General features: G+C 39.0%; 2 protein-coding genes across 10 annotated transcripts in view; both read right to left on the bottom strand.

Annotated features, from left to right (window-relative positions):
- Positions 1 to 2166, bottom strand: part of LOC126760267 (mucin-17) — a 46433-nt gene extending 44267 nt beyond the window's left edge. The window contains exons 1-2 of one of the 3 annotated variants that reach the window (XM_050475773.1): positions 2104 to 2166; positions 500 to 991 (exon numbers count right to left, since the gene is read on the bottom strand). The gene's annotated coding sequence lies outside the window, so the exon portion shown is untranslated. Of the gene's footprint in view, positions 1 to 499; positions 1283 to 1917 lie in introns of those variants that run through there. The other 2 variants (XM_050475772.1, XM_050475774.1) reach the window with 2 other exon arrangements.
- A 1160-nt stretch (positions 2167 to 3326) lies between these two features.
- Positions 3327 to 26835, bottom strand: part of LOC126760265 (serine-rich adhesin for platelets-like) — a 38818-nt gene continuing 15309 nt past the window's right edge. For 3 of the 7 annotated variants that reach the window (XM_050475761.1, XM_050475764.1, XM_050475763.1), the window contains exons 2-15: positions 21005 to 22169; positions 19831 to 20166; positions 19237 to 19771; positions 18997 to 19174; positions 18769 to 18940; positions 11821 to 12252; positions 9640 to 11718; positions 9457 to 9572; positions 8771 to 8852; positions 6961 to 7698; positions 6335 to 6888; positions 5643 to 6272; positions 5438 to 5573; positions 3327 to 5376 (exon numbers count right to left, since the gene is read on the bottom strand). In XM_050475761.1, coding sequence (XP_050331718.1) covers positions 5290 to 5376; positions 5438 to 5573; positions 5643 to 6272; positions 6335 to 6888; positions 6961 to 7698; positions 8771 to 8852; positions 9457 to 9572; positions 9640 to 11718; positions 11821 to 12252; positions 18769 to 18940; positions 18997 to 19174; positions 19237 to 19771; positions 19831 to 20166; positions 21005 to 22147 — 7218 coding nt within the window. In that variant the 5' untranslated portion in view covers positions 22148 to 22169 and the 3' untranslated portion in view covers positions 3327 to 5289. Of the gene's footprint in view, positions 5377 to 5437; positions 5574 to 5635; positions 6273 to 6334; positions 6889 to 6960; positions 7699 to 8766; positions 8853 to 9456; positions 9573 to 9639; positions 11719 to 11820; positions 12253 to 18768; positions 18941 to 18996; positions 19175 to 19236; positions 19772 to 19830; positions 20167 to 21004; positions 22170 to 26835 lie in introns of those variants that run through there. The other 4 variants (XM_050475766.1, XM_050475765.1, XM_050475767.1 and 1 more) reach the window with 4 other exon arrangements.

Raw genomic sequence — 26835 nt, 5'->3', positions numbered from 1 at the left:
ATTTTGTGTTGTTGCTATATTGTATACCCATTTTATATATAAATATATATGTACATATGTTCGTCTAGTTACTTCCAATTGGTATAATTGGTATGCGTTTTGTTGTTGCCATGATTAAATGCAACATTAGCGATGCTAAATTTAAATTGCGATAAAATCCAGCTAAACAGTCCTTGTGTCACAGGAAGTTGTGCTTCTGCTTTGTCATGAGAGAGGGAATTGCGTTTTTACATAAATTGTATTGCTCCATGATGAAATTGTGAAAGTAAAATTGTGCCACGAAAATGGCATGTAACTTTTTTTATAGCAGTCGTAGTTTTGCTGCAAATCGAAATATACCGTTTTTAACCCTTCAAAATTTAAACACACCCCTCCACTTCCCTTTTCATGATCTCAGATCGCCCGTAAAACATTTTTCGCTTAATGTTTGTTATTTTATCTTGCGTTTCCGATGAGTTTGAACCTACTACGAGTATTTTCCATTTTTAAGCATACTCACCGAACATCCAAACGTTTAAAATGCGCGCTTTCGACAAGTTGTCCGCAATACTGCTGGGCAGTATATCCCAAATTAGGTGAAGTTAAAACTATATTTCCTGCTGTAATTAGTGTTTCTGCTTTTAGTCAGCTGACAGGTGTGGTTGCATGGCAGCGCGTCTGCCTCCAAAGCCACTCAGTAATACGATGCGAATTTCACTCGGTTGTCGTCAGCGCTTACATAAATGCACTTATGTATACATATGCATATATGTACATATACTTATATACACTTACACATACTGTAAAATGATGCAGATACTAAAGTGAAAAATAACGCGAAAAAGGGAAAAGTATCCAATTGCAATTTTCCGCACAAAACTGAACGATTCGCTGAATGACTGGATGACAGTCTGTCCACTTATTCAACTGACTATTGCTGAAACAACTTTAAAATTGCAAACTAATTATTTGCAGTTAATTTGCTGTTTGATTTAGTTGTGATACTTTTTCACTGAAATTAATTAGATTTTTTATTATAAAGTCGTTTGGACTTCAGTGATATTATAACCGCATGAATTACAAAGCACTATACTATAGAAACCTATACACCCTTTTACAAATCGTATGCACCGCAGTTGTTATTTACGGTGTCTGAGTAAAGTGGAAATATACTCGTATTTTTAGCGCATACTGTTTATCAGCACAACGTCAGTCAGTTTGTGTGTTTAGCAATTCTTGCTGACGTTTTCGCCATAAAAAGCAACGTATACGCTAAAAATAATTGCTTTTTAAGTAAAAGTATTATAATTTTGTACACTACAAGAATAACAAAAACAAATGAATAAATAAAAAGAAAAATTAAAATAAATTGAATTGTTGTTTAAAATGCGGCTTGTATTGCCTCTTTTCGGTCAGTTTAATTAGCTATTAACGCCTGAAATGAAGTTTCCAAGTTCAGGTATATGATTTAACTATGCACATTTTTAACTTTCGCAACCGAATCCGAAGTGTTTACATATTTTGCAATTCTCATTTTTATTTTTTGCCTTTGATTGCAGAGATTGAAGCAAAATGCTGCACATAAATCACAGAAGTAGACCAGTGCGAATTTAGCAAAAGCAAATTTAGCAAATTCACTCATACAAATTGTCGTCCCGCGTCCGTTGGCGCCCGCAAGCGTAGCCCAAAAGAATTCCGTTTGCTGATTTGCACCATATTTCTTTGCCTTTCACACTTGTCTCAATTTATATTTGGCTTAAATTTGTATCTTTCATTTGATTTCACATTTTCACATAATCGCAGCTGCACTTGTGATTAAACCTGAAGTGGGTTTATGGTGATTTGAATGTTTAAACAAATGTCGATTTCGCATGTAGAAAAAGCACGGAGTAAATTTTGTAAAGGCAAAGCTTGCTATTGTAACAATATTTTACACACACTTTTTCAGCTTCAAGTGTCCATCCACCAAAGATCGGTTGAATAAAAACAGATTTGACCGCATACGATCGCGTTTGTTGCATAAATTGCTTAACGATTGCCTATACTGCTACTGCTTTTCTTGTTGAACGTAGTAAACACTGTGACCAAGAAAGCGTACAATGTCAGACAACATAGCCTACCAACCGTATAACGTGACACTCGTTCGAAAACTGAAATCCGTTCGAAAACCCAACTACGACTTGCTGCTCGTAATATGAACGCCGTGCTGATCATAGGACAAGAGCAGTGCTTTTGGGGAGTTCAGTTGCTGAGCTTTCAACTAGAAGTGCCGAACGTGCAGTCTAATTACAAGCTGCTTTCCGAGTGTAGTAGTAGTATGTGTGTGTTGAAACAGCTGTTCAGTGATCACGCTCAACTTTGTAGTGCTTGTAAATGTAGTCACTCTCTTAAACGAAACTCGTTTCTCTGTTTAGTCTCTTTTGGCTGGAAATATTCAGCTTACGCTTTTCTACAGAGAGACGAATGTAAACAGCTGTTAGTATACGTTTGCATACAGTCGTAGACGTTAAGCAGATATTTGAGTATTTATGGGAATTATGACTTGCTTTGTATATCAGCTGGATGCGACTGCATCAATTCAAAATATCAGCCATTGTTTCAATCTTTCATACATATGTATATTGGGTATTCTTACAGCATCATCTCCATAAACTTCACAAATTTCATTGGTCGCTTGCGTGGCATTGTTCCCTGTTTTATATAAAAATTTCGAAATATAGCGAATTTCTTAATTATTTTCACTCATTTTTGAACAGCTTTGCCTTTTTTTCAACTACCCCGAATTTTTGTTTTGGTTAAATGAAGCTTAAAATCTCACCTTTCGAACACTATATGGTATGACAGCACGTGATTGGTAGCGCAGGAGATATACGACTGCAACGACATCTATTGACAAAATACGAAAAGACTTTTTCGATTACCCAATATTATTGTGAAAGTAAAACAAATAATTTTTGTTGCCGTTCCATTCCGCTCAATATTTTTACTCTAGCAGCTGGGTGCAGTCAGTAAACTGTACCGATAAGAATTTTGCATAAACATGACCTTGTCAGTAAATTCATTGATGCCTGCACTAATGCTTGTGTGCGTGTTTAGATTGGTAAGTCATGCTTGGTTGTGCATACATACGTATGTATGTATCCCACATAACTGCGTTGCAGCTAAGAGACAGGTGTTTGTGTTTTGGTTGCTTGTCAGCTTTTTGACATTTCTCTACTTCTTAGAGAGCACTCATTGGAAGGGAGAGAACAAGAGTTCATTGGAAGCGCTGCATTTACGAGTACGTTGCACAGTTTTTGTTATATGTCTGTTGCTTAATTGAAGTGCAAACAAAGCTTAAATCGAACTGATTTTTTCTTCAATTAGTTACACTTTATTTTTGCTTGTTTGATTATTAAATATGTATACATATTCAATAATTATTAATATATTAATAAAGTAAAATTTTCATTAGATACATATGTATGTTAATCTTATATATTGCGAAATATTATACTTGATCATAAATTTACTAAAGACACTCACACGAACAAAGTGCTAAACAGTAAAAATACCAAAAACTCTCCACCAACTTGCTACATAACATCTATTCTGTAAAGAATTTAAGTGCTTCCAATTAAGGAATGATTTAAAAATTTCACAATGTTAAAGAATTGCTTGCAAATATTATCATTACCGAAGTTTTCTAATAAAAAAAATATCCATTTTGATTACAGCAATATGATTTTCTCTTAAATATTTTTATGGATTATTCTTCTCTTACCTCTACATATAGTTATTTATTCATAATAAACAGTTGTACTGTTTTTATAGCTATGTTTTTAGTTTTTTCATTCGTGGACTCTTTTTAATTTCAAATACCGTAAAATTTGAATTAATTCAATATCAATGCAGTTATGTATTCAAAATACCTAATAAATTTGAAATATTTTGTTTTTACTGATTTTTTCATTAAAGCTTAAACTTGAGTTTTTGTTAATTTTCTTTTTTGTTTTAATTTAAAAATTCGCATGAACGTCCGAGTACTTCTCTGCATTTATTAATTAAAGTAATTTGAATTTGTAATGTGTTTCAATTGCATTCGAATATCATTAATAATAAAATGTCATGTTTGATCAGCTTCTTTGATCTTTCCACAACTTGGCGTGTAGCTAATAATACCGTATTAAGCCGCCGTGTTCGCCGGAAAGGTGCGAAAACTATTAGCTTAAAGTTATTAAAGACCCTTTCCTAATTGTTTAATTATCGAAGCTGACTGTGACAATTTTTCTATTTTCATTACACTGCTGGCATTCTGCAAACTTATGAAAGCTCAATGAAAACCCTAAACTGCATAAAAAGCCTCAACTACAAATTATTGCAAATACTTTATTACCGAAGTAGATGACATTACTATTTTCATGAATATTCCAACCAAAGTTTGCTTCACAGCGCCTAAGGCCAAAAATCAGTAAACAGCATAAAATGTTATATGAGATTAAGTTAAATTATCTTATCTGTAAGTTTCCGTTTATATGTAAACTTTCGTTTACTACTTTCGTCTTTATTTAAACCTTCAGTGGCAGGAAGTTGCTGAGTCTTTTAGTGACGTATGTGCATGTGCAATAAATTATGGACAAGCGTGTTATCACTGCACAAGAAGCGCAAATAAATGGACCGATTTGCATTAAATTGGACAAAGTTACATATCTACTGTTTATTTGTTTTCTACGTGCATAATCGTATATAAGTAGAACGCCCAAACTTTATTAAAAAATACCTAAAACCGCATGTACAACTTGTCGGATTTACACGCACTCACACACCCGAGATTTATTGTTAAGTGCACCGAAAATAACCTGTGCTTTGCTTAATAAAATATTCCGAATTTAAAATTTTCCTAACGCCGATTTAATTGGTCATTTCTGTATAATATGTTTACGTTACCGATCGCTTGCTTATGCTCTGTCTTCGCTAACTCCATTTCTGAAGCTTACAAATCTATCAAAATACGCTTAATACTCTACAAATATCCGAACATTGTACCACTATTTTTTCGATAAGTCAACTTGTTTAAACTAAAGCAGTTCCTCGCCAGAATTAACCTTTCCTACGGAATTACAACAACAACTACGCTTACGTTCTACAAAAAATATTCCAATACTTTGCTTTCTCGATTATTTCGCTTTTTTTTTTTAAGTCTATAGAGGTCGCTTTGGAAAAGGTATCTACCACTAGGGAAATAGCATATATTTAGCCCGGGACGTGTAGCGGTGGAATCGTGCGAATAGCTCTTGCGTTCATCACCCACGACGACATATGTGTGTAAAATTAGCTGGCAACTACTTCCGAGACAGAATTGGCACGCCGTCGTTTAGTGATCTGCTTCCATAGACGGCGATTTAGCGAAGGTTTATCCTACAATGGAAAATAGAACAATTATTTTAAAGGAAATTTTTTACCATAGGGTTTGTTTTACATTATCTTTTCGTGGTGACATTTGTACCGCGAGACGATGGACTGGTGTACCACTTGCGTTAGATTCACTTAGTGAGCTCTGAGAACAGTTCGGAGAAGTCGGGCTTTCCGAGTTGCGTCGTTTTATGAAGTTAATTCTAAAGAGGAAATGTATACTCATTCAGTAGCGTTCTCAAAATCTACACTATTGTGGGCTTACTACTTACAGTCGAGATCCTTTGCCCGCTTCAATCAACGCACTCTCATCACGCCCGATCTTACGTGATCGCACATTAGCAGATTCAATCTCCATGCCCATCGAAGAAGTACTCTTCCTCGTCGCTTGAGGACTTGTCAAGGAATCTCTGTTCATCGCCACCGCCATTGTTTCCATTGCCATTGTGGTTGTTGTAGCCGTCGCCGTCGTCTTCGTCTTGACTCGTGAGCCACTCTTCAATTGAGACATGCAATATGTCTTCTCGCGTCTCGCTAAGATTTCGAGATCGCTTAATTTGCTCTCGTCGCTGCTGTAATTGTAGTTTTTGCTGTTTTCGTCGCCTCTTGCGTAGACGCCGCTGTTCTGATCCGCAGATACAGAATTGCTCCATGTATTTCGATTTGGAAGCAGGGGTTGTGGAGCGCCGCCGACGCGTGCGCCACCAACCAAACCTGTCGTTAGAGAAGTGCTGACGTTGCCGTAAGTCGGACGTGGACGTCGGTTCACAGTCGGAGTGTCCATCTTCGAGTTTCGCTGTTGAGAGAACGATATGACAGCCTCTTTTGGCTGAACGCGATTCGTTGCTGAACGACTCAATAAATCGCGACCCGTCCGTCGCTGAAATGTGGATAGGTCGTGCCTAAAGAGAAATATTATTAAAAATTATTCTAACTTTACAATCAATAAATGTTTTTTCTGTACCCCAATATTCTTGTTAGATCCGGACCAGGATCGTAACAAATTAAGTCTTCGTCGCCGAGAATGTCGTGATTGAGTGCCAATCGCATTTCTAGACGCGGACTTAAGCCCGAACCAATGGGCGCTGGGACAACGTCCGATTTTGAACTTTCGTTGCCGCATTGTGTTACCGTTGATTTCGTCACTACTTCGGTTGGGATTTTCTGGAACGGATGCGTTTGTTGTTGTCGCTCCTCCTGCAATGACTCCTTCGTCGTCTTCGAAACTGTTGTTGATAATGTGGAGGCTGCCTTGCTGGTGCCTGATCCCAGCAGTGATGTCTCTATTATCGTTGAAGACACCCGCTTTGGTACAACGGCTGCGGCGACAGCAGAACGCAGATTGCCACCGGCTGCTTTCTGGTTCGCTGTCCCCTTCCCCATCGCTGCCGACGGTGCTACTTTTGTGATAGGCATAGCGGCTGCGCGCGTTGCATTTGTACTTTCGCCGGCGGTGCTTACATCCGCTGAGTAGCCAACGTCAGCAGAAGCGCCAGAACTTCGTTGAGGTGGTACTGGCTGTTGAAAAGAAACATACATTTACGGTTTTCTATGAAACTATAGTGTGAAGTTGGTTGAATCAGTGCTTACCGCCTTCGGCATGTCCATGCCACTTGTCTGCAAATTTGTTTGTGTTAGTAATAGTCGGCGCGGTGGAGGTGGCGGTGGTACGAATTTCGCCGGTCGTACAGTTGTTGTGGATGTAGTTTGGGTACTCCCACTGCCGTTGTTGCAACTGCTTTTCACGGTACTGGCGCTCGCGCTGTTGATTGTTGTAGAAATCGATGAAGGAGGTTGATTCCGTGGCGACGGTGGCGTCTTGATCGTCCGCGTCGTCGTCATCATCATAGTAGTAGTACTCCTCATCGTCGCTTTCATCTCCACTTCCATCGTGACAGTCTGCTGTGACGCCGCCCCCAATTCCACTTCTACTTTCGCCGATGGCAGAGTTGTTGCTTTCATTGGTGTTGCCGAATTGGCTCTCACTGTTGGTGGACTGCTGGTTATGCTGGTTGTACGCAGTGGGACCATTGTACGCTGTTCGAGTAGGTACTCGCAAGATGAGGCCTTCAGAACACCGACTGGCAGAGCTACCTTGCTGGCCATAAGAGGAAGTTGGGATTGCGCGAACGCCTGCTCCCAGCTCGTCGGAATTGACGTCGGCGGTGGAATATGACCATGTATATGTTGTGCCTTCGGGGCGTATGGCGTTGGGTTCACGTTCTCCTCCTCCAGCTCCAATTCGTAGCTCTTCTCGATCGAGAGATCCTCGTCGCTTGAGCTTCCAGCTGAATCCTTTAAATAGTGGCCATTTGTCGTTGTTTCCCCCTACCAATTGTTGGGAATAGAATTCAACTAATCAATTCTGGTTTATAGCGTACTATAAGTTTGTTGTGGTTGGTGGGTGTGTAGTTGGTTCTGGAGAGTCGTGGACTGTTGGTGGACGAGTGTTATTGCGACTCGCAAAGACCGCCAATGGAATGACGATGATAGTGTGGGAATTAGTGATTAGTTTCCACGGAATTTTCGATGAATGTTTAACATAAACAATATGTCAGCGAATGTTACTATTTTGGATTGTCTGTTTGTATTTCTTTAATACACGTACTGGTGTCAGCAAATTGAAAGATTTTTAATTCCTAACACTTTTGGAGTTAGCTGTCCGTTAAGGTTTATGTACTATACTATGTCCAAACACATTCCAAGAAGAGTTTTTGTGTTTTGTCTATTTTTTGATTGTTAGTAGAAGGTAATAATGGTTGCTGTTGTTTGTTGTAACTTTTTGTTTATGAGCATGTAATTTGATGGATTTATAGTTGTTGTTATAAGCAATTAATTTGTATTTTGTATTTGTAAAATTGGCGTAGAGCAATTGTCATTTCTTGATTTGTATGAATTGACAATGTTGCAAGTTGTGCTAGAGCTTCACTAGCCGCACTACGACTTTCTAGAAGACCAAAACACATACACATACATACGTTCATACATACATAAAGATATTGAGTAGTGGCGCAATGATAAAATGGCAAATGGCAACATGAGTGCATACACCAATGGGCAACAGAAAGCATGAAGTTGATGTAGTATGAAAAGAAATAGATGTAATGAAGAAAAGAATATAAGAATCGAATAAAAGCGAACAAGACATACGATAAAACGTGATTCGATTATACAATATAAAAAATAAATAAAATATTTCTAACGGCAATTAATAGTAAATGTCGATAACTGTTATTAGTTCACTACTAAATATAAATTACAAAATGTTCGGAAATATTTGAAGCTGTGAGCTTGTGATTCAACAAAACGCACAATATTTACATATACATATAAGAAAATTGATACAACTTCTTGATTTCTATATTGAAACTATACATGCAAACGCAAAAAGCTGACCCACCTTTTTAACATCTTCACTTTCCTGCTGGGTCTTTTCTTCATCGCTCTCAGTCTCCTCCTCAAAAAGTGGCTCTAAGCGACGTCTACAGCATTGATGAATGGAATTTTTGTTTGATTTTTAAATGATGAATTTCAAATGATTTGATGAAGTAAATTATAACAGAGATTACAATGAGATTTACAAACTAGTGATCATTCTGATATACTAAGAGTAAACTTCTAATTGTATTTAAATAATGCAATTGTTATAAAAATCTATATCAAATGATATTGTACTCGTATCTCTACACCGAATATGAGCTATATTTGAAATCCGGCTGACATTTTTTTTCCAAACATTTATACATAATATACATACATATATGTTCTAGTTGAACCTAAATATCGCAAAAATTAAGGTGTGACTATATCCCAACTATTTGTTACGTTACTTTTTTTTTTTTTTTAGTTTTATACGTTTACATGTAAGAATAAAAAAGTATTTGATGCGTGTCTTGAATACAATACTTTTTATTTACTTTCAAATCCGATTTATATCCACAGTACGAGTAGCACTAATGAAACTACACAAATATTATGAATAAACCCTTATAGCAAATAAATTTATTATCTATGTATATAAGTCCATCTTTTTAATACAGTATATCTGCAACTAATTGAAAGCATAAATTACGCGTTAGAACTTACCGTGGCAATAGTCCTCGAATGGTGCTTGCAGTCATTGGTGGCGCCATAAGTAGTTCGTCCATCATTAGCTCGGTATCGTCGTCATCATTTAGTGAATTGCTTGACTTGGTAGGCGACTAAAAATGAGAAATAGTGGAAAGTAGTATTAGAATATGCTTCACCCACTTGTTTTTACTTTCTTACTGAGTATGTATTTTCCGAGTTTACTAGATGCATATCGTCATTGTCTCCACCACTTGTTGGTGTTCCCCACACTTCCTCGCCCGATGTGGCACCCGAGGTGCATTCGTCGACTTGTTCGTCTGTTTCGGAAGTAGTGGCAGCAGGTGAGGAAGTCGTTTGTTCTTGATTCCACCTTCCTAAATATTTATCGATAAATGCTCGTGATTCCTCGAAAAACGACATTTTGTTGCCGCCCACCAGTCCGCTTGCTCGACTTGTCCAGACACCACCCACTAGTACACATGAACCGCCAGCCACCACTTCGTTGCTGTATACGCTAGACTTGCTGGTTTCACACATATTGTCTACCGTATCGGCACGTGCTTTATCATCCAGATCATCATCATCTTCTTCAGTATCGCCAGGCACTTCGCTTTTATCATCATCATTTTCTAATTCGTCTAAGTCGCCGTCCATCCGATCATCTGAGGGCAGTTTCTCCAGGCTGGACATAGTGCCGTAGCGCCGTAGGGCATTATTCATCGGACGATAGGGCGGTTCTTCGTCTAGGGGCGATTCATCGCAAGAGTCCTCTGGAATATTTTCAATAACCGCCTGGCCGGGTGTGTTGTTCAGCTGCAGCTGAGTTGTTGTGCTAGTTGTTAAATTTGTTCCGCTATTATCCCAAACATTCGTCGAGGTCATTGTAAGCAACGCCTCAGGCGTGGGTGGTACAACAGCGATAGTGGGCACGAAGTTGCTGGTGGGCATGGAGGCGGACGGGCGTGCTGGTGCTGATGTAGACGTTGGTGTTGGCAGCGGAGTAGTGGGTGTGAGTTTTATATCAAATTGTCTCGCCGATAAACCGTTAAATGGGAATGATGAGTGCTCATTCTTTGCTGTAACCAATGATTGGTCACCGCAAATGCACTTGCAGACCTTGTGCGTCTTTTCAGTTATTATGCTATTCGCTGATCCCTGCAACTGCAGTTGACGTGGCATTTGAGGTGACTGCTTTGGTGAATCGATCAGTTTGCAAGTCTGCTGTTCCACCTCATCGGGACTGAGTGTGGTATTTTGAAAATCAGCGGGTGTGCATTGACAATTGCATGCTATGAACCGAGCCGCTGAGGCCGGTGCGCCAGGTGACTTAGGAGATTTTAATATGACAGGCATATGTGGAGACTTTGGGCTTTTCGTTGTAGTGCGACTCGTATCCACAAAATGCGCGCTTTCCTGCTCCTGCATTCGATCCTGCTCTTGTGTACGGATTATTTGCGCTGTTTCTGTAATGGTAACAATGGTTTTCACCTGTTTGTCGGCGGCTTCCTTTGCTGTTTCCTTCGTAGCAGTTTGTAATGTAACTCGGTATGTTCTTGGCTGTGGTTGTGGTTTTTTGTCGCCAGCTGCTTTCTTTTCATTGTCTCTATCACCGCTAGATGAGCTCGATAAACAATATCCATTCATAAATACCGTCTGTTGAATATGTTGTGGGTCCTGTATTCGAGGCATAGGCTGTGGTCCAGGCTTGACATCCAAACCTTTAGCCTCACGTCGTTCGTCTAGAATTCGTAATTTACTGAAGCTGTCGGTGAGTCGGCGTTGTATTTCATCGACACCGGCGACTCCGCTGCTGCTACTGGGTATTCCACCGATGCTGTCGTCCGTAGCCTCTGATTGCGAAAGATCGTCAGTTATTAATTGAGCCACATCACTTTCGGTATCACCGGTCTCCCGTTTACTACTGCTAGCCACTACCTTGGATGAGTGTTCGCTGGGCTGATCGCCCGTGATAGTACTCGATGATATGCTAGTGGAGCTGCCAGCCTGACTAGCATTCCCATTGAGTCTGCAGCAGCGATTGGGTGACGACTGGCTATGTTGAACCTTCAGTGACGTACACACCAGTCCGCTGCCACTACCACCACCTACACTACCTTCGGCGATCATTGCGCCAATGGCCGAGCGTTGCGCGTGTAAGGCGGACATAGCGGGTGACATTGACTGTTGAAGACCCAAAGCGGCTTGTTGGCAATTCTTATGACAATGACGGCAGACTGCTAGCTTATCAAGCACAATGGGACTAGAGCGTACGGTGATCTGGCAATGAGTTGAGGTAATATGCATGAAAAATGAAAGCATCAATGATGTGCACACCTAAGCAAGAACTTGATGAACTAGCAAAAGTCAAACGAGACTTACCTGACTACCAGAAGTGGTGCTGTGAGATTGACTCAACTGACTCACGTTCTCTGAGTAGGCATCACTCATGCTAAGCTCTTCCACGCCACTTAAACGTTTGCCGCCGAAATTCGGCCGGGCCTTCATACTACCATTTTCCTTGGCCAAATTTAGTTCTTTGGTGCGCTTCTCAAGCTGCTGCCTTGTCCAAAAGGTTATACGCTCATCTTGATCATTCTCCGGATAGAGTAAGTGCTCCTCTTCATGACTGATGTTCTCGCGTGAACGCTGCGCTGCCAGTCGCGCTTGCTCCTGTTGTTTGTCCAGCTGACCTTTCATCCAGTTGGCAAGATGAAGAGCATTCGACTTGGAAGTGCCAGTCTTGTTTAGGATGCGACACTTTTCATCGATTAACATTTCTATTTGCTCCGATGCGTTAGAATGACGTTTCTGCTGTGTGAAGAATACAAATACATACACACATGGAGGCATAGTAATTGAGAAGTGAAATGTAGAGGGGCAGTGGGGAATTAAGGAGTTAATTTACTCGATGCCCAATAGATTGCTACACTTTCGCCTCGAACCACTGAGCGACTCTACTTGCGCTCATATTCAAAAGACTTAAGAAACAAACTCGATTTCATTGAGATTAATATTTTTGTTATAAAATGGAAAATTGTGATGGTCTCATTTAACTTTCGTGCAAAATAACTACTTTACAAAGAAAACGTTAAAAAAACTCAAATTGTTTCTACTGAACTGTAGGTGAAAATTATTGCATTTGAAATTAATAAAAAAAATTTGAGCAAACTAATTAAGCTCTAAATATTTACAAATATAGGACAAATGTGTCACATTCTCGACTGGATAATCTTTGATTAAAAACGCTTGTAACAAATAATGTTTAGGAGTTAGAAGAGTTTCGATAGATCTGCCTTGTGCTCATAGCAATATTGTTCAATATCGATTCAAGCAGCGGCGACCGAAATCAAAAAAGGAACGAGAAAGGTATTTCTGCGCAAGAAATGCTTTGTTTTTGTAATAATTTTTTGAAATGGAGTCCATCACAACTTTCAATTTTATATAGATAATTTTTTGGCTTCTTGATGTTTGCAGTGCCTGATTCATTAATTTATTTTATGTAGAAAGGTTTAGTTTTAATTTAAAAAAATATGTTTAATGAAAATATTGTTAAGGAAGTGGAAATACTGCCGAATTCTCAGTTTTGAAATAGTCAATTAGTTTATTTTGCTTTGGGAAGTTGCACCAAGGTGGAGGCTTGTTAGGAAGTATAAATTGTAAATTAAAATGAAAACGTAAACGAAGAGGCATGTAAAGTGTAACAGCAGCGAAAACTAAAGCACAACACTCAAAACGTCGAAATAAATTCACAAGCGTTTTTATTCAAAGAATCATATTTTGTTTTATTTATTCTCATTCATAAATTTCTTCAATTTCAATTGCAATATTTTTTTTGCTTTTTTAGTAACTCTATATGTTCAGCCCTTTCTTGCGCTGATAGAAGTTGTAATGCATTACTGTAAATGAAAATCACTTACTCACTTACTAATGACTATTAATACACTTTGAACGAAGAGATGTATCTATAAATATTTATATAATCAATTAAGCTACATTGTTTAAACTACATGAGTGTCTGATGATAATATTTTACAAGTATTTCTATGTAATTATATGCTTGTGGTGTACTATGTACTTTGGTATGTCTTCGTATGCTATGTAATCGTATTGCTTACTAATGAAATTTATAGCGATTTTTAATTTTTATATTATTATTTGAAACTTGCCAAGCGACTAGAGTGTAGCGAGTTTTTAATTCTCAAAAGTCGATGTATGTAATTATTTAAATAACTGTAAAATAATTTCGTTTCGTTAAGGATTGATTGTAAAAAGCACATATATTTACTTTTCCACTTAGGCTTACATACACTCCAAGTATGTATGTATATAATTTTGTAACTCTTTATTAGTTTGCAGTTTCTTGTGTTTTTTTTGCTTTTTTTTGTTTGGACAACGATTTTATATTAATTATGTTTTGTAAATTTGTACTAACTATAAACAAATTTGAGCATTGTTATTAAAATTTCAAATTTGAGCATTGTTATTAAAATGGAATAATTCTGATTGCAAAAGGAAGTATTTGGAAGCATTTTTGTGGTGGATTTGAATTTGACTTACTTTCATAATTGCATTTTAATATTAGATTAAATGAGATTTACTTACAACCAATAATAGTTTAGAGAAAAATCTACGAGTTTATGGAGTTTTCAACGTGTGTTGAGGGGGGGGGGCGCTAACTCATCTAGCCAAATTGTGTTGGCTTTCCGATATAACTTCTCTGAAAGCTTTTGCGTAAAAATAGTTAATGATTGTTAAGTAAAATTTTTGACTTTTAAATAACACAATCGCCAATTTAAATAGTAAAATGAAATAGCATTTCAATATCTAAGAGTTTTGAAGCTACAATAAGAATTATAGCGTCTTACCAGCGAGGCTTTGATTCTACTTTTGTGCTAATAACTAAATTGTTGATCAACTAAACTGAACTCAATGTTTTTTACTAAGCTAATCTGACTCGTGTGGTCTTCTAGTCTAGAAATTTGAAAAAACCTAAATTTTTGTTTCATAATTCTTTAGTTTAGGTATTCGAAAATATCTTCCTAAAAGGATTTTTCGAAATTCAAATTATTTCCGAAGGTTTTGGCGTTTTAGTGTCGTAGCAACTAGACCGTTAACGTTTGTTAACGTAAAACTTTGAACGCGTTTTTCTCGAAACGCCTTTTTTTGAGGTTGTTTACTTGATATTCCGAATTGTACTTAACCGATTCCTTTGAAATTTGATACACATCTTTATTATACATCTTCTTTTCGCTTCTGCCTCCGCTTTTGGAAAATTTTAATTTCAAGTATTTTTAAAAAGTTCGAAAGGATCAAGAAAAGGCGTAAAAACCTTTTTTTTATAAGTTGACGCCATTTTATGATTTTTTTCTTAGTCAAAGATCAATCCGATGGCAACTTATTTGCTAGTGACGAATTTTTGGGTTTAGTCCTCCAACAGTTGAAATCATGTCGCTCCACTTCACCAGCCGGTAATAGTAAAAATATTCTTAATTTTTGTACTCTCGCAACAAAGTTGCTAAAGAGAGTATTATAGTTTTGTTCACATAGCGGTTGTTTGTAAGTCCTTAAACTAAAAGAGTCAGATATAGGGTTATATATACCAAATTGATCAGGGTGACGAGTAGAGTTGAAATCCGGATCTGTCTGTCCGTTCGTCCGTTCGTCCGTCTGTCCCTCCCTCTGTCCGTCCGTCTGTCCGTCCGTCCGTGCAAGCTGTAACTTGAGTAAAAACTGAGATATCATGATGAAACTTGGTACACGTATTTCTTGGCTCCATAAGAAGGTTAAGTTCGAAGATGGGCAAAATCGGCCCACTGCCACGCCCACCAAATGGCGAAAACCGAAAACCTATAAAGTGTCATAACTAAGCCATAAATAAAGACATTAAAGTGAAATTTGGCACAAAGGATCGCATTAGGAAGGGGCATATTTGGACGAAATTTTTTTGGAAAAGTGGCCGTGGCCCCGCCCCCTACTAAGTTTGTTGTACATATCTCAGAAACTGCTATAGCTATGTCAACCAAACTCTATAGAGTCGTTTCCTTCAGGCATTTCCATATACAGTTCAAAAATGGAAGAAATCAGATAATAACCACGCCCACCTCCCATACAAAGGTTATGTTGAAAATCACTAAAAGTGCGTTAAAAAAACGTCAGAAACATTAAATTTTACGGAAGAAATGGCAGAAGGAAGCTGCACCCAGGCTTTCTTTTTAAATTGAAAATGGGCGTGGCGTCGCCCACTTATGGACCAAAAACCATATCTCAGGAACTGCTAATCTGATTAATTTTACAGCAAAATAAAAAAAATATGTAAATGGCGGATAATGAAATCTTGATTATCACTTTATCATGCGAGAGTATAAAATGTTCGGTGACACCCGAACTTAGCCCTTCCTTACTTGTTTTATCTTGGTTTGAAAATTGCCTCAAATTTAGGCGTCTAGACCAGAATATCCTTTTATACTCGTACAAATAATTTTTAAATTTAAATAAACAAAATAGAATAAAAAACGAATTTTGCAAATAAAGTTTAGAGCAGTGTTTACTAACTCCAACACTGGACTACTGGTAATCGGCTATGCTGTAAAAAAGGGATGCACTTATGCACTCAAGATCAAATTAAACCGGACCATGTAAACTGTGCGCGCAAACCGCATCGATAAAATAGATTTTTCTGGATTATTACACGTCAATTAGTGCGAGCTTTTGCCAGCTGTTTGTCGGGTAAAATTTGATCTTGAGAGCACTATATACATATATGTACATGAGTGTTTCGGCAGGAATATCTTTGTTGTAGTTAGCCATATTAGCTAGCTTTATAAAGTTTTTAATATTAACAACTTATTTGCTATTTAATTCGAATTTGATAGAACATAAAAATTCTACGATTTTAGTTTGAGCTACAAAAACCTTAATTAGTAGTAACAACCGTTATTATATCTGAACTACTTACTCACAAATACAAGGAATTAAATAAAATAGTCGACTACCATATCATCAATAACTTCTACCTCACCAGTGGTGATTTCTAATAATTAGTTCGCTCTTTGTGCGCGTCAATTCTTGAGCCATTAACAATTTTCCATTTTCCATTGTTCCATATATAAGTAGTGTGTTTTGGGTTAAACGTTATATAAGCAAAGTAATGAACATACTCTTCGGAACATGAATCTAAAACTCGTAACTAGTTATCATACCGCTTTCTTTGTGGCATGTTGCGTAAATCATTGTACAACGGTTAGTTTATTGTTTACACACATATCAACAACAACAAATAAATCAATACGTAATTAAGCTACTTTGTTGAAATCTACTTTAAACTTAATTACTCTATTTGCGTCTTCTAAGACTAAACAACCGTAATGATGAGTTGTAATTTTTTCAACTGAATTCGTGTATGTATGTCCTATCTAAGCGTATGGCACTTATTTATCCATTTTGTCTTTAATCAACCGGCTGAGCTTTGGTAACAAGCCGCTGGGCTTCGCTTACTTGAATAATTTTGGGGTAAGGGGTCGCGCACAGCACAACGCTACGCGCACGCGTTGACCACAACAACACATCTGTCAAAGTGTAGTTGGCCTGGGCTAAGGGCAAAACAACAAAAACAATATCAACTCTAATATCTAAATGTTTCTGGTTTTATTTTGCGGAAGCATCGAAGTCAATGTGGCTGAGGAGCGTGCAAGTGAGAGCAAGCAAACGACGGATTAGTGTTTGAGAGGGATCGGTGGTATACGGCAATACATGTATTTGCTATAGTATGAATTTGGGTGTGCGGAAGTAGTGAGGTTTCCATGGAATAAGCGGCTCCATTTAAGTTTTGTGAAATGGATAGTAAATGTTTTCAATGTCAATAAAATATCTAGGAAATGAGCGTATAATTGAAAAGTTGTTTTATACATTGTCGCTAATGTCAGTCGGCATGTGTTTGCATTTGGCTCAAATTGTTACGTTGTATGGTCTTCAGTTAGTTAATACTTGGTATTCTATGTGACAATCAAAGTCATTCTCGTCTCTATTGTTCTCACCGTCCAGATCGTCGTCCTCATCGTAAATACCTGCACCTTCTAACCAAAAATCAAATCACAGATCCAATGAGTCTGGAGGCGTCGGTTTTGTCGGTAGTACTCCAAATGGATCGTCCACAACAACACTCACATCGATCTCATCATCTTCGTCCACCTCATGTTCATCTCCCATAAATATGCATTCTTCCACATCAGTATCGTAGGAAGGATCAATGTTCACTTCCTGAAGGTTCATATCCAACTCGAGTAGATCCCAAGATCCACCAAATTGCGCCAATGGTATGTCTTTGGCAACATGTGATTTTTTGCGCTCTTCTCCTTTATCTACTTTCCCATTAACATCAGTATCTGAGCAAGTGTTAATATCAACTTTGTTGGCTTTTTCGTGTTCTTGTGTTTTTATATTTTGAGTGGGAACAAAATCATTAGAGAATGCATCTGAATGGCATGGCTGCGAGGAAGGCGATATATTCGGTGTGGGTGTATCGGGAGTCGTCAGTGAGAGGTTCTGCGAGTCATTTGGTCGCGCCACATCGGTTTCGTCAATAAAGGAGCGTCCCACTGAGCTAAGCGAAAACTCTAGTAACTTAGGTGGTCTACTGGTGGTAGCAATTGCAGAGCTTGTCACAACGCTACGCACACTCCGAGCTGGCGTTGACATTGCCGCTTGAGTGGTGTGCAATGCACTATCGCTACGTCGAGGAGATCGTGCATTACTCTTGGCCGTCGTAGTTACACAATAGCGTCCTTGTCCGTCGATTAAAAGCAGTCGTTCACCTCCGTCAGCGCAACGTTGTTGCAAGAAAAATGTGTCGATGTCATGTTTTGTATCGGCAGCGGCGGGCTCACATGCTGCCTCTGGGATAGCGGTGAGACACTTGCAAGTGGGCAAATGCTCTCCGGAACATAACGTTTGTGTGTTCAGGCTGCTGCCACTTAAGCTGAGCCAAGTACTGGAGTTATTTGCGCTTGAGTTGTATGCACGAGCAGCTGCCAAAGGTCGCGCATCCAGCTGCTGGGCAACTAAATGGCGTCGCGTTAATGTTAATGAGCGCAGCGAAGGTGCACTGTCTGTGAGACCACTAAGCCCAGCAATACCACCACCGTGACCCCCAAGACAACCTGTGAGTGTGTGGCGCGCCGGCGATGCTGTTTGGGAGGAACAGGAAGCAGTTCGCGTGGTTTGGGTCATGCGTGTACTGCAGCGCGAAGCGACCAGTGTGCTGGCGAGACGTTGTAAGTTTTCATAGGAATCGCCGGTTGCCAAATGGCCACCCTGACGTAATAAACGCACCTGTTGCTGACTGTTTTTTGCGTTGATGCTGTCCATGGATGAGTGCTTGATCGAGCCAATGGATGCAGATGCAATTCCGATATCACTAAGTGGCACTAGAGTATTAAGCACATCGGGAGAATCTAGTGGACTTGAGAGCGGCGTCGATCCAAGGGCGGCATTTACCAAAAAACTGCAAATAATTATAATTAATGTAGAAATTTCAAACAACTTTGAAAAATAACCCACATTTGACGTTGTAAGAGGTTCTGCCAGACAGCTTTTAGCTCTAAAGAGGGCGCTCGCAGCAGAAGACTCTTTCGACGAGCACTTTTCTTGGGTGTGCGAGTAAGATCCGGTGCACAATAGCCGGTTGGGCTCTCGGCCAAACGCCCGTTCGGATCGACTGTAAGACGGAACTCTGTGGCTGCGGTACAAATGAAAATTTATTAATAATTGCTCTCGATTGGATGTTGAATTCAGACTAACTTTTTTTACGCATATGAAAACAGGAATCTACAATATTCGCAATTGGAATAGGCTCCTCGGTTATGAATAAGACGCGGTCTCGGCTGACCTTTGCAAACACGATGATATCACTAAAGAGCAAGGTCCAGTAGGGTTTCACGGAGCGGCCTTCCACGCGTGACAGATCGCCACCAAATATCCATTGGCGTCCTTGTACGGCCAGCGTGAATGGTTTGCACTTAGTGAAGACCATGCGGGACTCGAGATCTTGCAACGTGAGCAAAGGCCGGCCTTCGCCAAGCGGCTCCATTAAGCCACTGCTCACAGTAATTTCGCGATACGCAGCCTGAAGCTCAGCGATTACAGTAGTGAAATTTTTATGTTCCTCGGTATCAACGTGACAGTTGGAAGCGAGCAGTTGCATTAGCTTCAATATTTCACGAAAATGCTGCAAGGGTCTATGAATAAACATCGTAAGATCTGGGCGTTTTCGCGGCACTTGTGGTTCTGTAATGAAGGCAACGAACTCCGAGCCCATTTGTCGCGACTTGTTCACCTGGGAAAATGTTAATATTATATTAAAATGTAAAGAAATTATGCGATAAGCAAACGTACTAGCACACAGTCAGCTCGCTTGATGCCATTGCAATACTTTTTATAGGCCGCACAAATAGCGGTGGTTTTGGAAAGATACACACGGGAGGCAAAGTTCATTTGTGGTTCCTGATCATCATTGCACAGTTGTTCCAGTATATCCTCGGAGATGCGCAACAGCTCGTCAATGTTCTGAAAGAGTGTCCGATGATCATTTGGCGATATGAGATCTTTGCGGTCTTGCAACGGCTGAACGAAACGCTGCATGCCGAAGTGCAGCGCTGCGATAAAGTTCTGTTCGCGGCTGATCAGTTGCAACAGTAAACGGCGACGGTTATCTGTAATCGGCCCTATAGACTGTGACGGGAAAAAAGTTTATATATACAGCTTAGTCTTTTTAAAAACGAAATGATGCAAAGCTATGACTTCTACACCACGGAAATGTGCAAAGCTAAATCTGGGAAACTAAAAACATTTTTTCGAAAATAAACATATTTTAATGAATTTTTAATAAGCATTTATTGTCAACATAGCAGCATAAAATTTACAACGAATGGGATTAATAAACATAAACATAAACAAAAACGCAAAGTTAAGTTAATTCTAATAAGAATCAGCAATGCGTGCAAAAAAATGCGAAGTAACAGCACAGACTGATTAAAATTAACTTCAAATTGGGGTTACAAAAATCTAATTAAATATATGTATCCTATAAGATTTGGTGATTACCAATTGGTTGGTGCTAACGTATGGAGTAAAATAATGATTACAAATGAAAACTTAAAAAATTCAAATGGTACGTGATTTTGTGTTACGAGGTATACCGCTTAAAAACATTCACTTGGTTTTTTTTTGTCTCATTTGACTATAGAGTGCTCAAGTTTTAATATCTAAAAATATAACTTAAATGTAAATGGCTTAACTCTTCTAAAGCGCTGACATTTTCACTCGGTTGGGAGCGTCAGTTGAGGCAACTTTGTGCTTTTACACATATTTTCAAATTAAATATTATAAAAACAAAACATACAAATAAATAATCACTAATGAGTAAAATTATTAAGTGAAAACGGCAAAAACTTATTCGACCCCAAACTTAAACATATAAATTCGTTCACAATATTTTGGCACTAGTCTTTTTCTTAACCCTTCCAAAGCATGCCCGAAGACAGGCTTATACAATGACACCTTTTCCTACCTCCTTGCTGAACGTAACCTGCGGTAGGTGCAGTCGCCGCTTCGCCGCCTCAATGGACGAGGTAGTGCCGCCGGAACAGGCTGTGGACGGACGTACGTTCGTGACAGCAAATGTTGCTGATGGTCCTGCAGTTATTGTTGGTGCCGCAGTCGGCACGCCGACACGGCGTGATGAAAGCGTTGGACCACCAGTAACTGACTGCTGCTCATCGCTTGCGGTACTAGCTAAACGCGTATTTGGTGTGGCTTTTCCATTCATTACCGGTGCAGGTGGATGGCCGCGGCTGCTAACACTGAGCGCAGGTGGCATAGAGCCGAGTCCTACACCTCCGGCGGGTCCGGTTCGTCTAAAAACCTCTAGCGTCAGCGTAGAACCTTGTGAACGTATTAAGTTGAGCACATCCGCTTCTGGCATGGTTACTACATTTTGTTTGTCTACAAAGATCACATAGTCGCCCGGCTGTATGCCGGCCCGATCAGCTGAGAGCCCTGGTTCAATCTTTTCGACACGCGGCGGATGTGTCCACACAATGGAAAATCCGAAGCCACGCTCAGCGGTACGCGTCAGTTTTTTAGTCATAGTGAATGGTGTACGACCGACGGATTTACTAGTAGCGGACAGACGACGTCCGCCAGAAGCGGATGGTGTGGCACTGGTGGCATTTGTAGGCGCAGCTGTATCTGTGGGTGGGTCCAACTCGAGGAAACGTAAAAACAGATTCTCATCGGCATCACGCTGATGCAAAGCCTTCCGGCTCAGTGTCATTGGATGCTCGATATTGTTGCCAGCTGTCGCCTGAGCCATGCTGTCGATGCTCATGACATCCTCTTCGCTTTTCTGTCTTGTCAGCGTTGATGTCATTGTGCGTATACCGTTGGCGACACTTGTCTCTGGCACAGCTGTCTGGGGCTGCGAGTGGGGATTTAAGTGAATGAATTTATCGTTGCTATTAGGAATCTGGTTATTCCGTGACGTTGGGCTAGGGGTTTGATGAGCCTGGCTGTGGACCTGCGCTGGGTGTGCAACTCCGGCCGGATACTGCAATAATATTGGCGACTGTGGTCTATTCAGACATGCCTGCGATTGCAGTTTATAGAATCCATTAACAGGTTGCTGCAGCAATGTGTGTAGTGGAAATGACATGCATCCTAAAAACTCGCTGCGTCTGTAAAGAGTAGATGAGGGGTAATATTAGTATAAAAATTCATTTTGATTTTCAAAGGGAACATATCCATTTATGTATAAGAGATATACATAATGATAAAAGTAAATATTTTACTACTTAGCTGTGTGCAAAACGTTTACTTTACTTTATTAATATGATATTTTTTAATATTTTTCATTTCAGTACTTCAACCAAAAAGCAAGCAGCTAATCTGTCTCATCCGTCTTGTTGCTGTGAGGCGAGCGAACTGAAATTGCAACTGAATTCTTCCGCTTTATAGACAAGAATTTGTAATGCGAGACTTTATCTCGCCACCTAATCACTGCCAAGTGAAAAGACCATAAATTCAAGTCAGCTCCTTCATCCGATAACCTTCGCCGACACCCACAAACTATCCTATCAAGCAACAAAAAATGCCGGAATGCAGAAAGAAAAGAAAAAAATTGTTTTGCTCAAGAAACAGTAAACGAAAATTGCTGCCAAGAAACTATCAGCAACGTTAACAGTGACAGTGCAATTCCACACACAATGACGAAAATAAACCAAAAGCAACTACTACAACAGTTACAAGTGGCTGGGAGTAAGCAAGAACAATTTCCGCCATATTATGGTACATATGAACTAGTACAAGACCACTTGTCGACGTCAGAAGGGTGTGTGTGCGTGGGACTTCGTATGAGGCAATATTTTGCGTCAGCGATTGGCTGTTAAGTGTGTTGCAAAGTGGCTGACAGCATAACGTTCCATCAGCATCAACACCCCTTACTCTACAGCAACAACAAAAAATACGTATATTTCAATGCAAAATCCAAAAAGAGAAAAAATGCATGCAGCGCCGAGCAGTTTATGAAAACGGACAACCACCGAATTTATGACATGAGCAAAGTGACGAAAAAGTGAGTACAAAAGGTTTTACATATGTATGTACATACATATATATATTATAGAGCGTGTCGAATTTTTTCCATAAAATCGCCAAGACAAAAAATAGTAAGACTTTGATCATAATTTTAAAATTCTTAATGTAAACAATTATCACCGAAGCTTTTTCCAACATTCTGAATGTACGCCATCAGAAATTCGACTCCGCACGCAAAGTTTAATGGAACTTCTTTGTTGCATAATTTCACTCATCGTAAAAATCGCCTAATACACTTGATGTAAACAGTAATGATGTTTGGCGCAGATGCTACTGACAGTCGTACGAACCTAGAAAAAATATTTCGACGAATGGGTTTTCTCGTGAAATTTAAATTAAAAAGTCTTACTATTTTTTGCTCACAGTAGTATGCGAGAAATGTTCTACGAATCATTTTGAACAACTTTTACCTATTCAAGGGAATATCAAAATGCACCTACGTATTGAACTTCATTCGCAAATCTCAAAAACCGATAAACAAATTTTTATGATCCCTAAAAAACTTCCGTCCGTCCGTCTGTCTGTACATACGCATATTAGTTTTTGAGACATCGAACACATTGCACACGTCCTTTTCTCCAAAAAAAAGCTGCTCATTTGTCGGAACCGATATCGGATAACTATAGCTTATAGCTTCCTCAATTTATAAGGCGAGCGGAAATAAGTTCTTGTAAAAGCGTTTTCATTTGTCGAGATATCTTCACGAAATTTGGCATGGGTTATTGTCTAAGGCCTTACGAACTGACTGGTTGAAATCCAGTACTTGTAAGGAATCCTTATTTTTGAAAGGTATAAGAGCTTCGGTGCAACCAAAGTGAACGTTTTTGATTTAGAGTTATTTAGCCGAATGTGTTTCACCTTAACATTGGCGAAGTTCGCGTTTAATTTAAACTAATTTTAATTGCATAGCATTGCTTACCGGCACAAGCGCCTACCCTCTATGTGTTTCCTAGTTTCCTCTCCAACTGGCGTATTATCCTCGTGTATTTATCGGAGAAAGTTTTAAGAGTTCCTACCGAAGTCTTTTTCAAAATTATGCATTTTCATTTGAAATTCTCGTTTTTAAGCCGATAAAAACTCAGCAAAGATACTCTATCATAAATTGTACATTTTTATTTCTTTGTTGGTCTGTTTTCCTGATTTCAATACAATAAACTTTCCAACTTACAACAATTGGTCTCGAATTTGTGTCAACGGACTGTGTATTGGCTGCATTGTTCACGAACGAAATGTGTTTATAGCTAAACTAAATACGAAATTGAGAATTGCATGTAAAAGGCATGCTGCATTTTATGGTTCTGCCATCAAATTATAACAAAAAGTGTACAGAAACTGTTCGACATTCTCAACAACAAATGTAATGCAGTGACTCCTATATCATAAGCGGTCAGCTTCAAAATTTATGTGCGAGGGTGGTTCGTCATGCGCGGCGGTAATCGATTTTAATTTGGCGACAGCTTACTTCCACTGATTTGTCGATTTTCTCGCTTTCTTACAACTTTCCGCTATTGTTTTCTTACTTCATTTCAGCGCTTAACTTTGATCGATTTACTCTAGTTCAGGCCCCTTTGTCTTTAACCACGTCCATTTATTTGTGAATTGTTTTAGTTTGTGTGTCTGCGTTGCAAAAGCACAAAAGCAGGAATATTGAACTTTTATTGGAATTGAGAATGCAAATTGCACACGCAGAAATATGAAAACAAACAATCAGTCACATGGCAAGAAATATTTATGGAATTGAATTTATTAATTCTTCATCAGTAAGGAAAATTTGAATTTTTTTAAACTTTTTCGCATTAATTTTTCGAGTGTATTTTGCTTCAATATTTCCGGGTGCTACTTTTCTACTGCACTCCTTAAACAACAAGCTATTCCTTAGTATACATAATTGCTATGCTCTTATTTTGTATGATTAGCTGATTGACCTGTTTTTCTTCACCGCTTTGTGTCTAAAAGTAGTTAACGGAAAACTTAATTTTCTATTAATTCCATGTATTTAACTAGTAAGCAGTTCATCGTTTTTCATAAATGTATGAATGCAGCTCAGTTAACAGTTAACTAAAAGCTTCAAAATTCTTCTTTACGTGCTACCGGTCATCGGGTTTTATTTGACCCGACGCCCTTTAATGGGAAATTAATTGCAATTTGCCACAATTTACACATTTCCGTGTTTACAACGAGGTCATTCCGGGCGTACGAGTGATATAACCTGTGCACGCCTGAAAATATGCTCGATTGCTTTGTAGTATACATTCCTAGTTGTGTGTTATTGTGGTATGTATACAAAGGCTTACATGCTCCCGTTGTTGCCAATGCAAATCGCCACAAATATAAGTGTTGTCAGCAACCATGAACCAATCCTTTGCTTTGTAAGGTGTGTGTAGTTGCAGTGAGCACCGGACGAGTCGACAAATTGACCGAGCAACCAATCAGACGTGGTTGAGCAATCAATCAAATCCTTAGCTAAGCCTTACATAGTGTCCTGACGTGTGCGTATTTTTTGTCCCCGCCAGTTGCAAATAGGCGCCAAGCGCACCAGTTCCCAAGTGCAGGCAGCGAAATGCGATACTTAAACCGATAACAAAACTACATAAATACATTGTTTGTGGCGGCAAGCACACAAGTGAAAAAGTGTGTCTGTACTACACGAAGCAAGCAAAAAACCGCAAAATTGTCAATCAATGGCAGCAGCCAGCAAAGTTTTCTCGCACGTCTGTCGGATTTTTTGTTGTACTGAAGTTCTGTTTATTCAACTTTTATTTCTAGTCGCCTGCAGACTAGAAACACAAAAACCTGTAAATCTATGTACTAAGTGAAAGTGAACGATGTAGTAGATAGGGCTGAGTTGGGGACATATTTAATTGTGATTGGCCAGCGTGTAGCGTTTGGAAATTCCCGGGAATATAGAGAACTTTTTTGACCTAGGCTTACCTACGGCGATTATATCCTAACGATAGCGAAATAAATTTAGTTAAAATTAAACAGGTGCGGGACATTAAATGAGCGCAGGAAATTAGGGCGTGAGAAGGTGTCAAACATTCCTGCATATACTCTGTTTTTGCACACGCAATAATTTCTCGACAACTTCACGCAATCGCTTCCGATTTTTTTCTCAAGATTTTTTGTTACAATAAATTAAATTGAAATAACCAAGTTGCTCAGCGACGGAATTCGCGTGTTCACACATCGACACATCGCTAATGCCACCGGGACACACGGCCATCAATTAAGTGTGGTATGCACGCAAGTTCACTTTGTTGTTTTGTGTTAAAATTTCAAACTTTTGTATACGTAAATTTAAGCCACCCAACTCTAAGCAGTAATCAAAATTTTAATTGCAATTTTTAGTATGAAGATCGAAGGTTTTATTTTAAAAATAAATAAATTTTCAACAAAACAAGCATAGATTGATAAAGCTTCCATTGTTACTGCTAAGGACCAGTTATTACTAAAGACCAGCCTAACATAACCTACTTCTATAAACTGTAGCAAATACATAAAGTAATTTATATTAATTTTGCTCCTCGAATTCAAATATCAATTATTTCGTGAATATAACACATTAAAAGGTAGTTTATGGACCACACTTTCCCATTGATTATCTTCAAGTTAACCCCATTTTGAAACACTGGGCTCTTACTCGGCATTGCGCGTTGTGGTAAAACTACTCAAACGGTTCTTTCCGCCAGTCAAAAATACTAGTGGGATCATAATTCGCCAACTGTCCAATGAAATGGCGTAATTTCA

This window comes from Bactrocera neohumeralis, chromosome 5 (assembly GCF_024586455.1).
Source record: "Bactrocera neohumeralis isolate Rockhampton chromosome 5, APGP_CSIRO_Bneo_wtdbg2-racon-allhic-juicebox.fasta_v2, whole genome shotgun sequence".
In the NCBI taxonomy this organism is placed as follows: domain Eukaryota; kingdom Metazoa; phylum Arthropoda; class Insecta; order Diptera; family Tephritidae; genus Bactrocera; species Bactrocera neohumeralis.
This window is presented reverse-complemented; position numbering and strand designations above follow the sequence as displayed.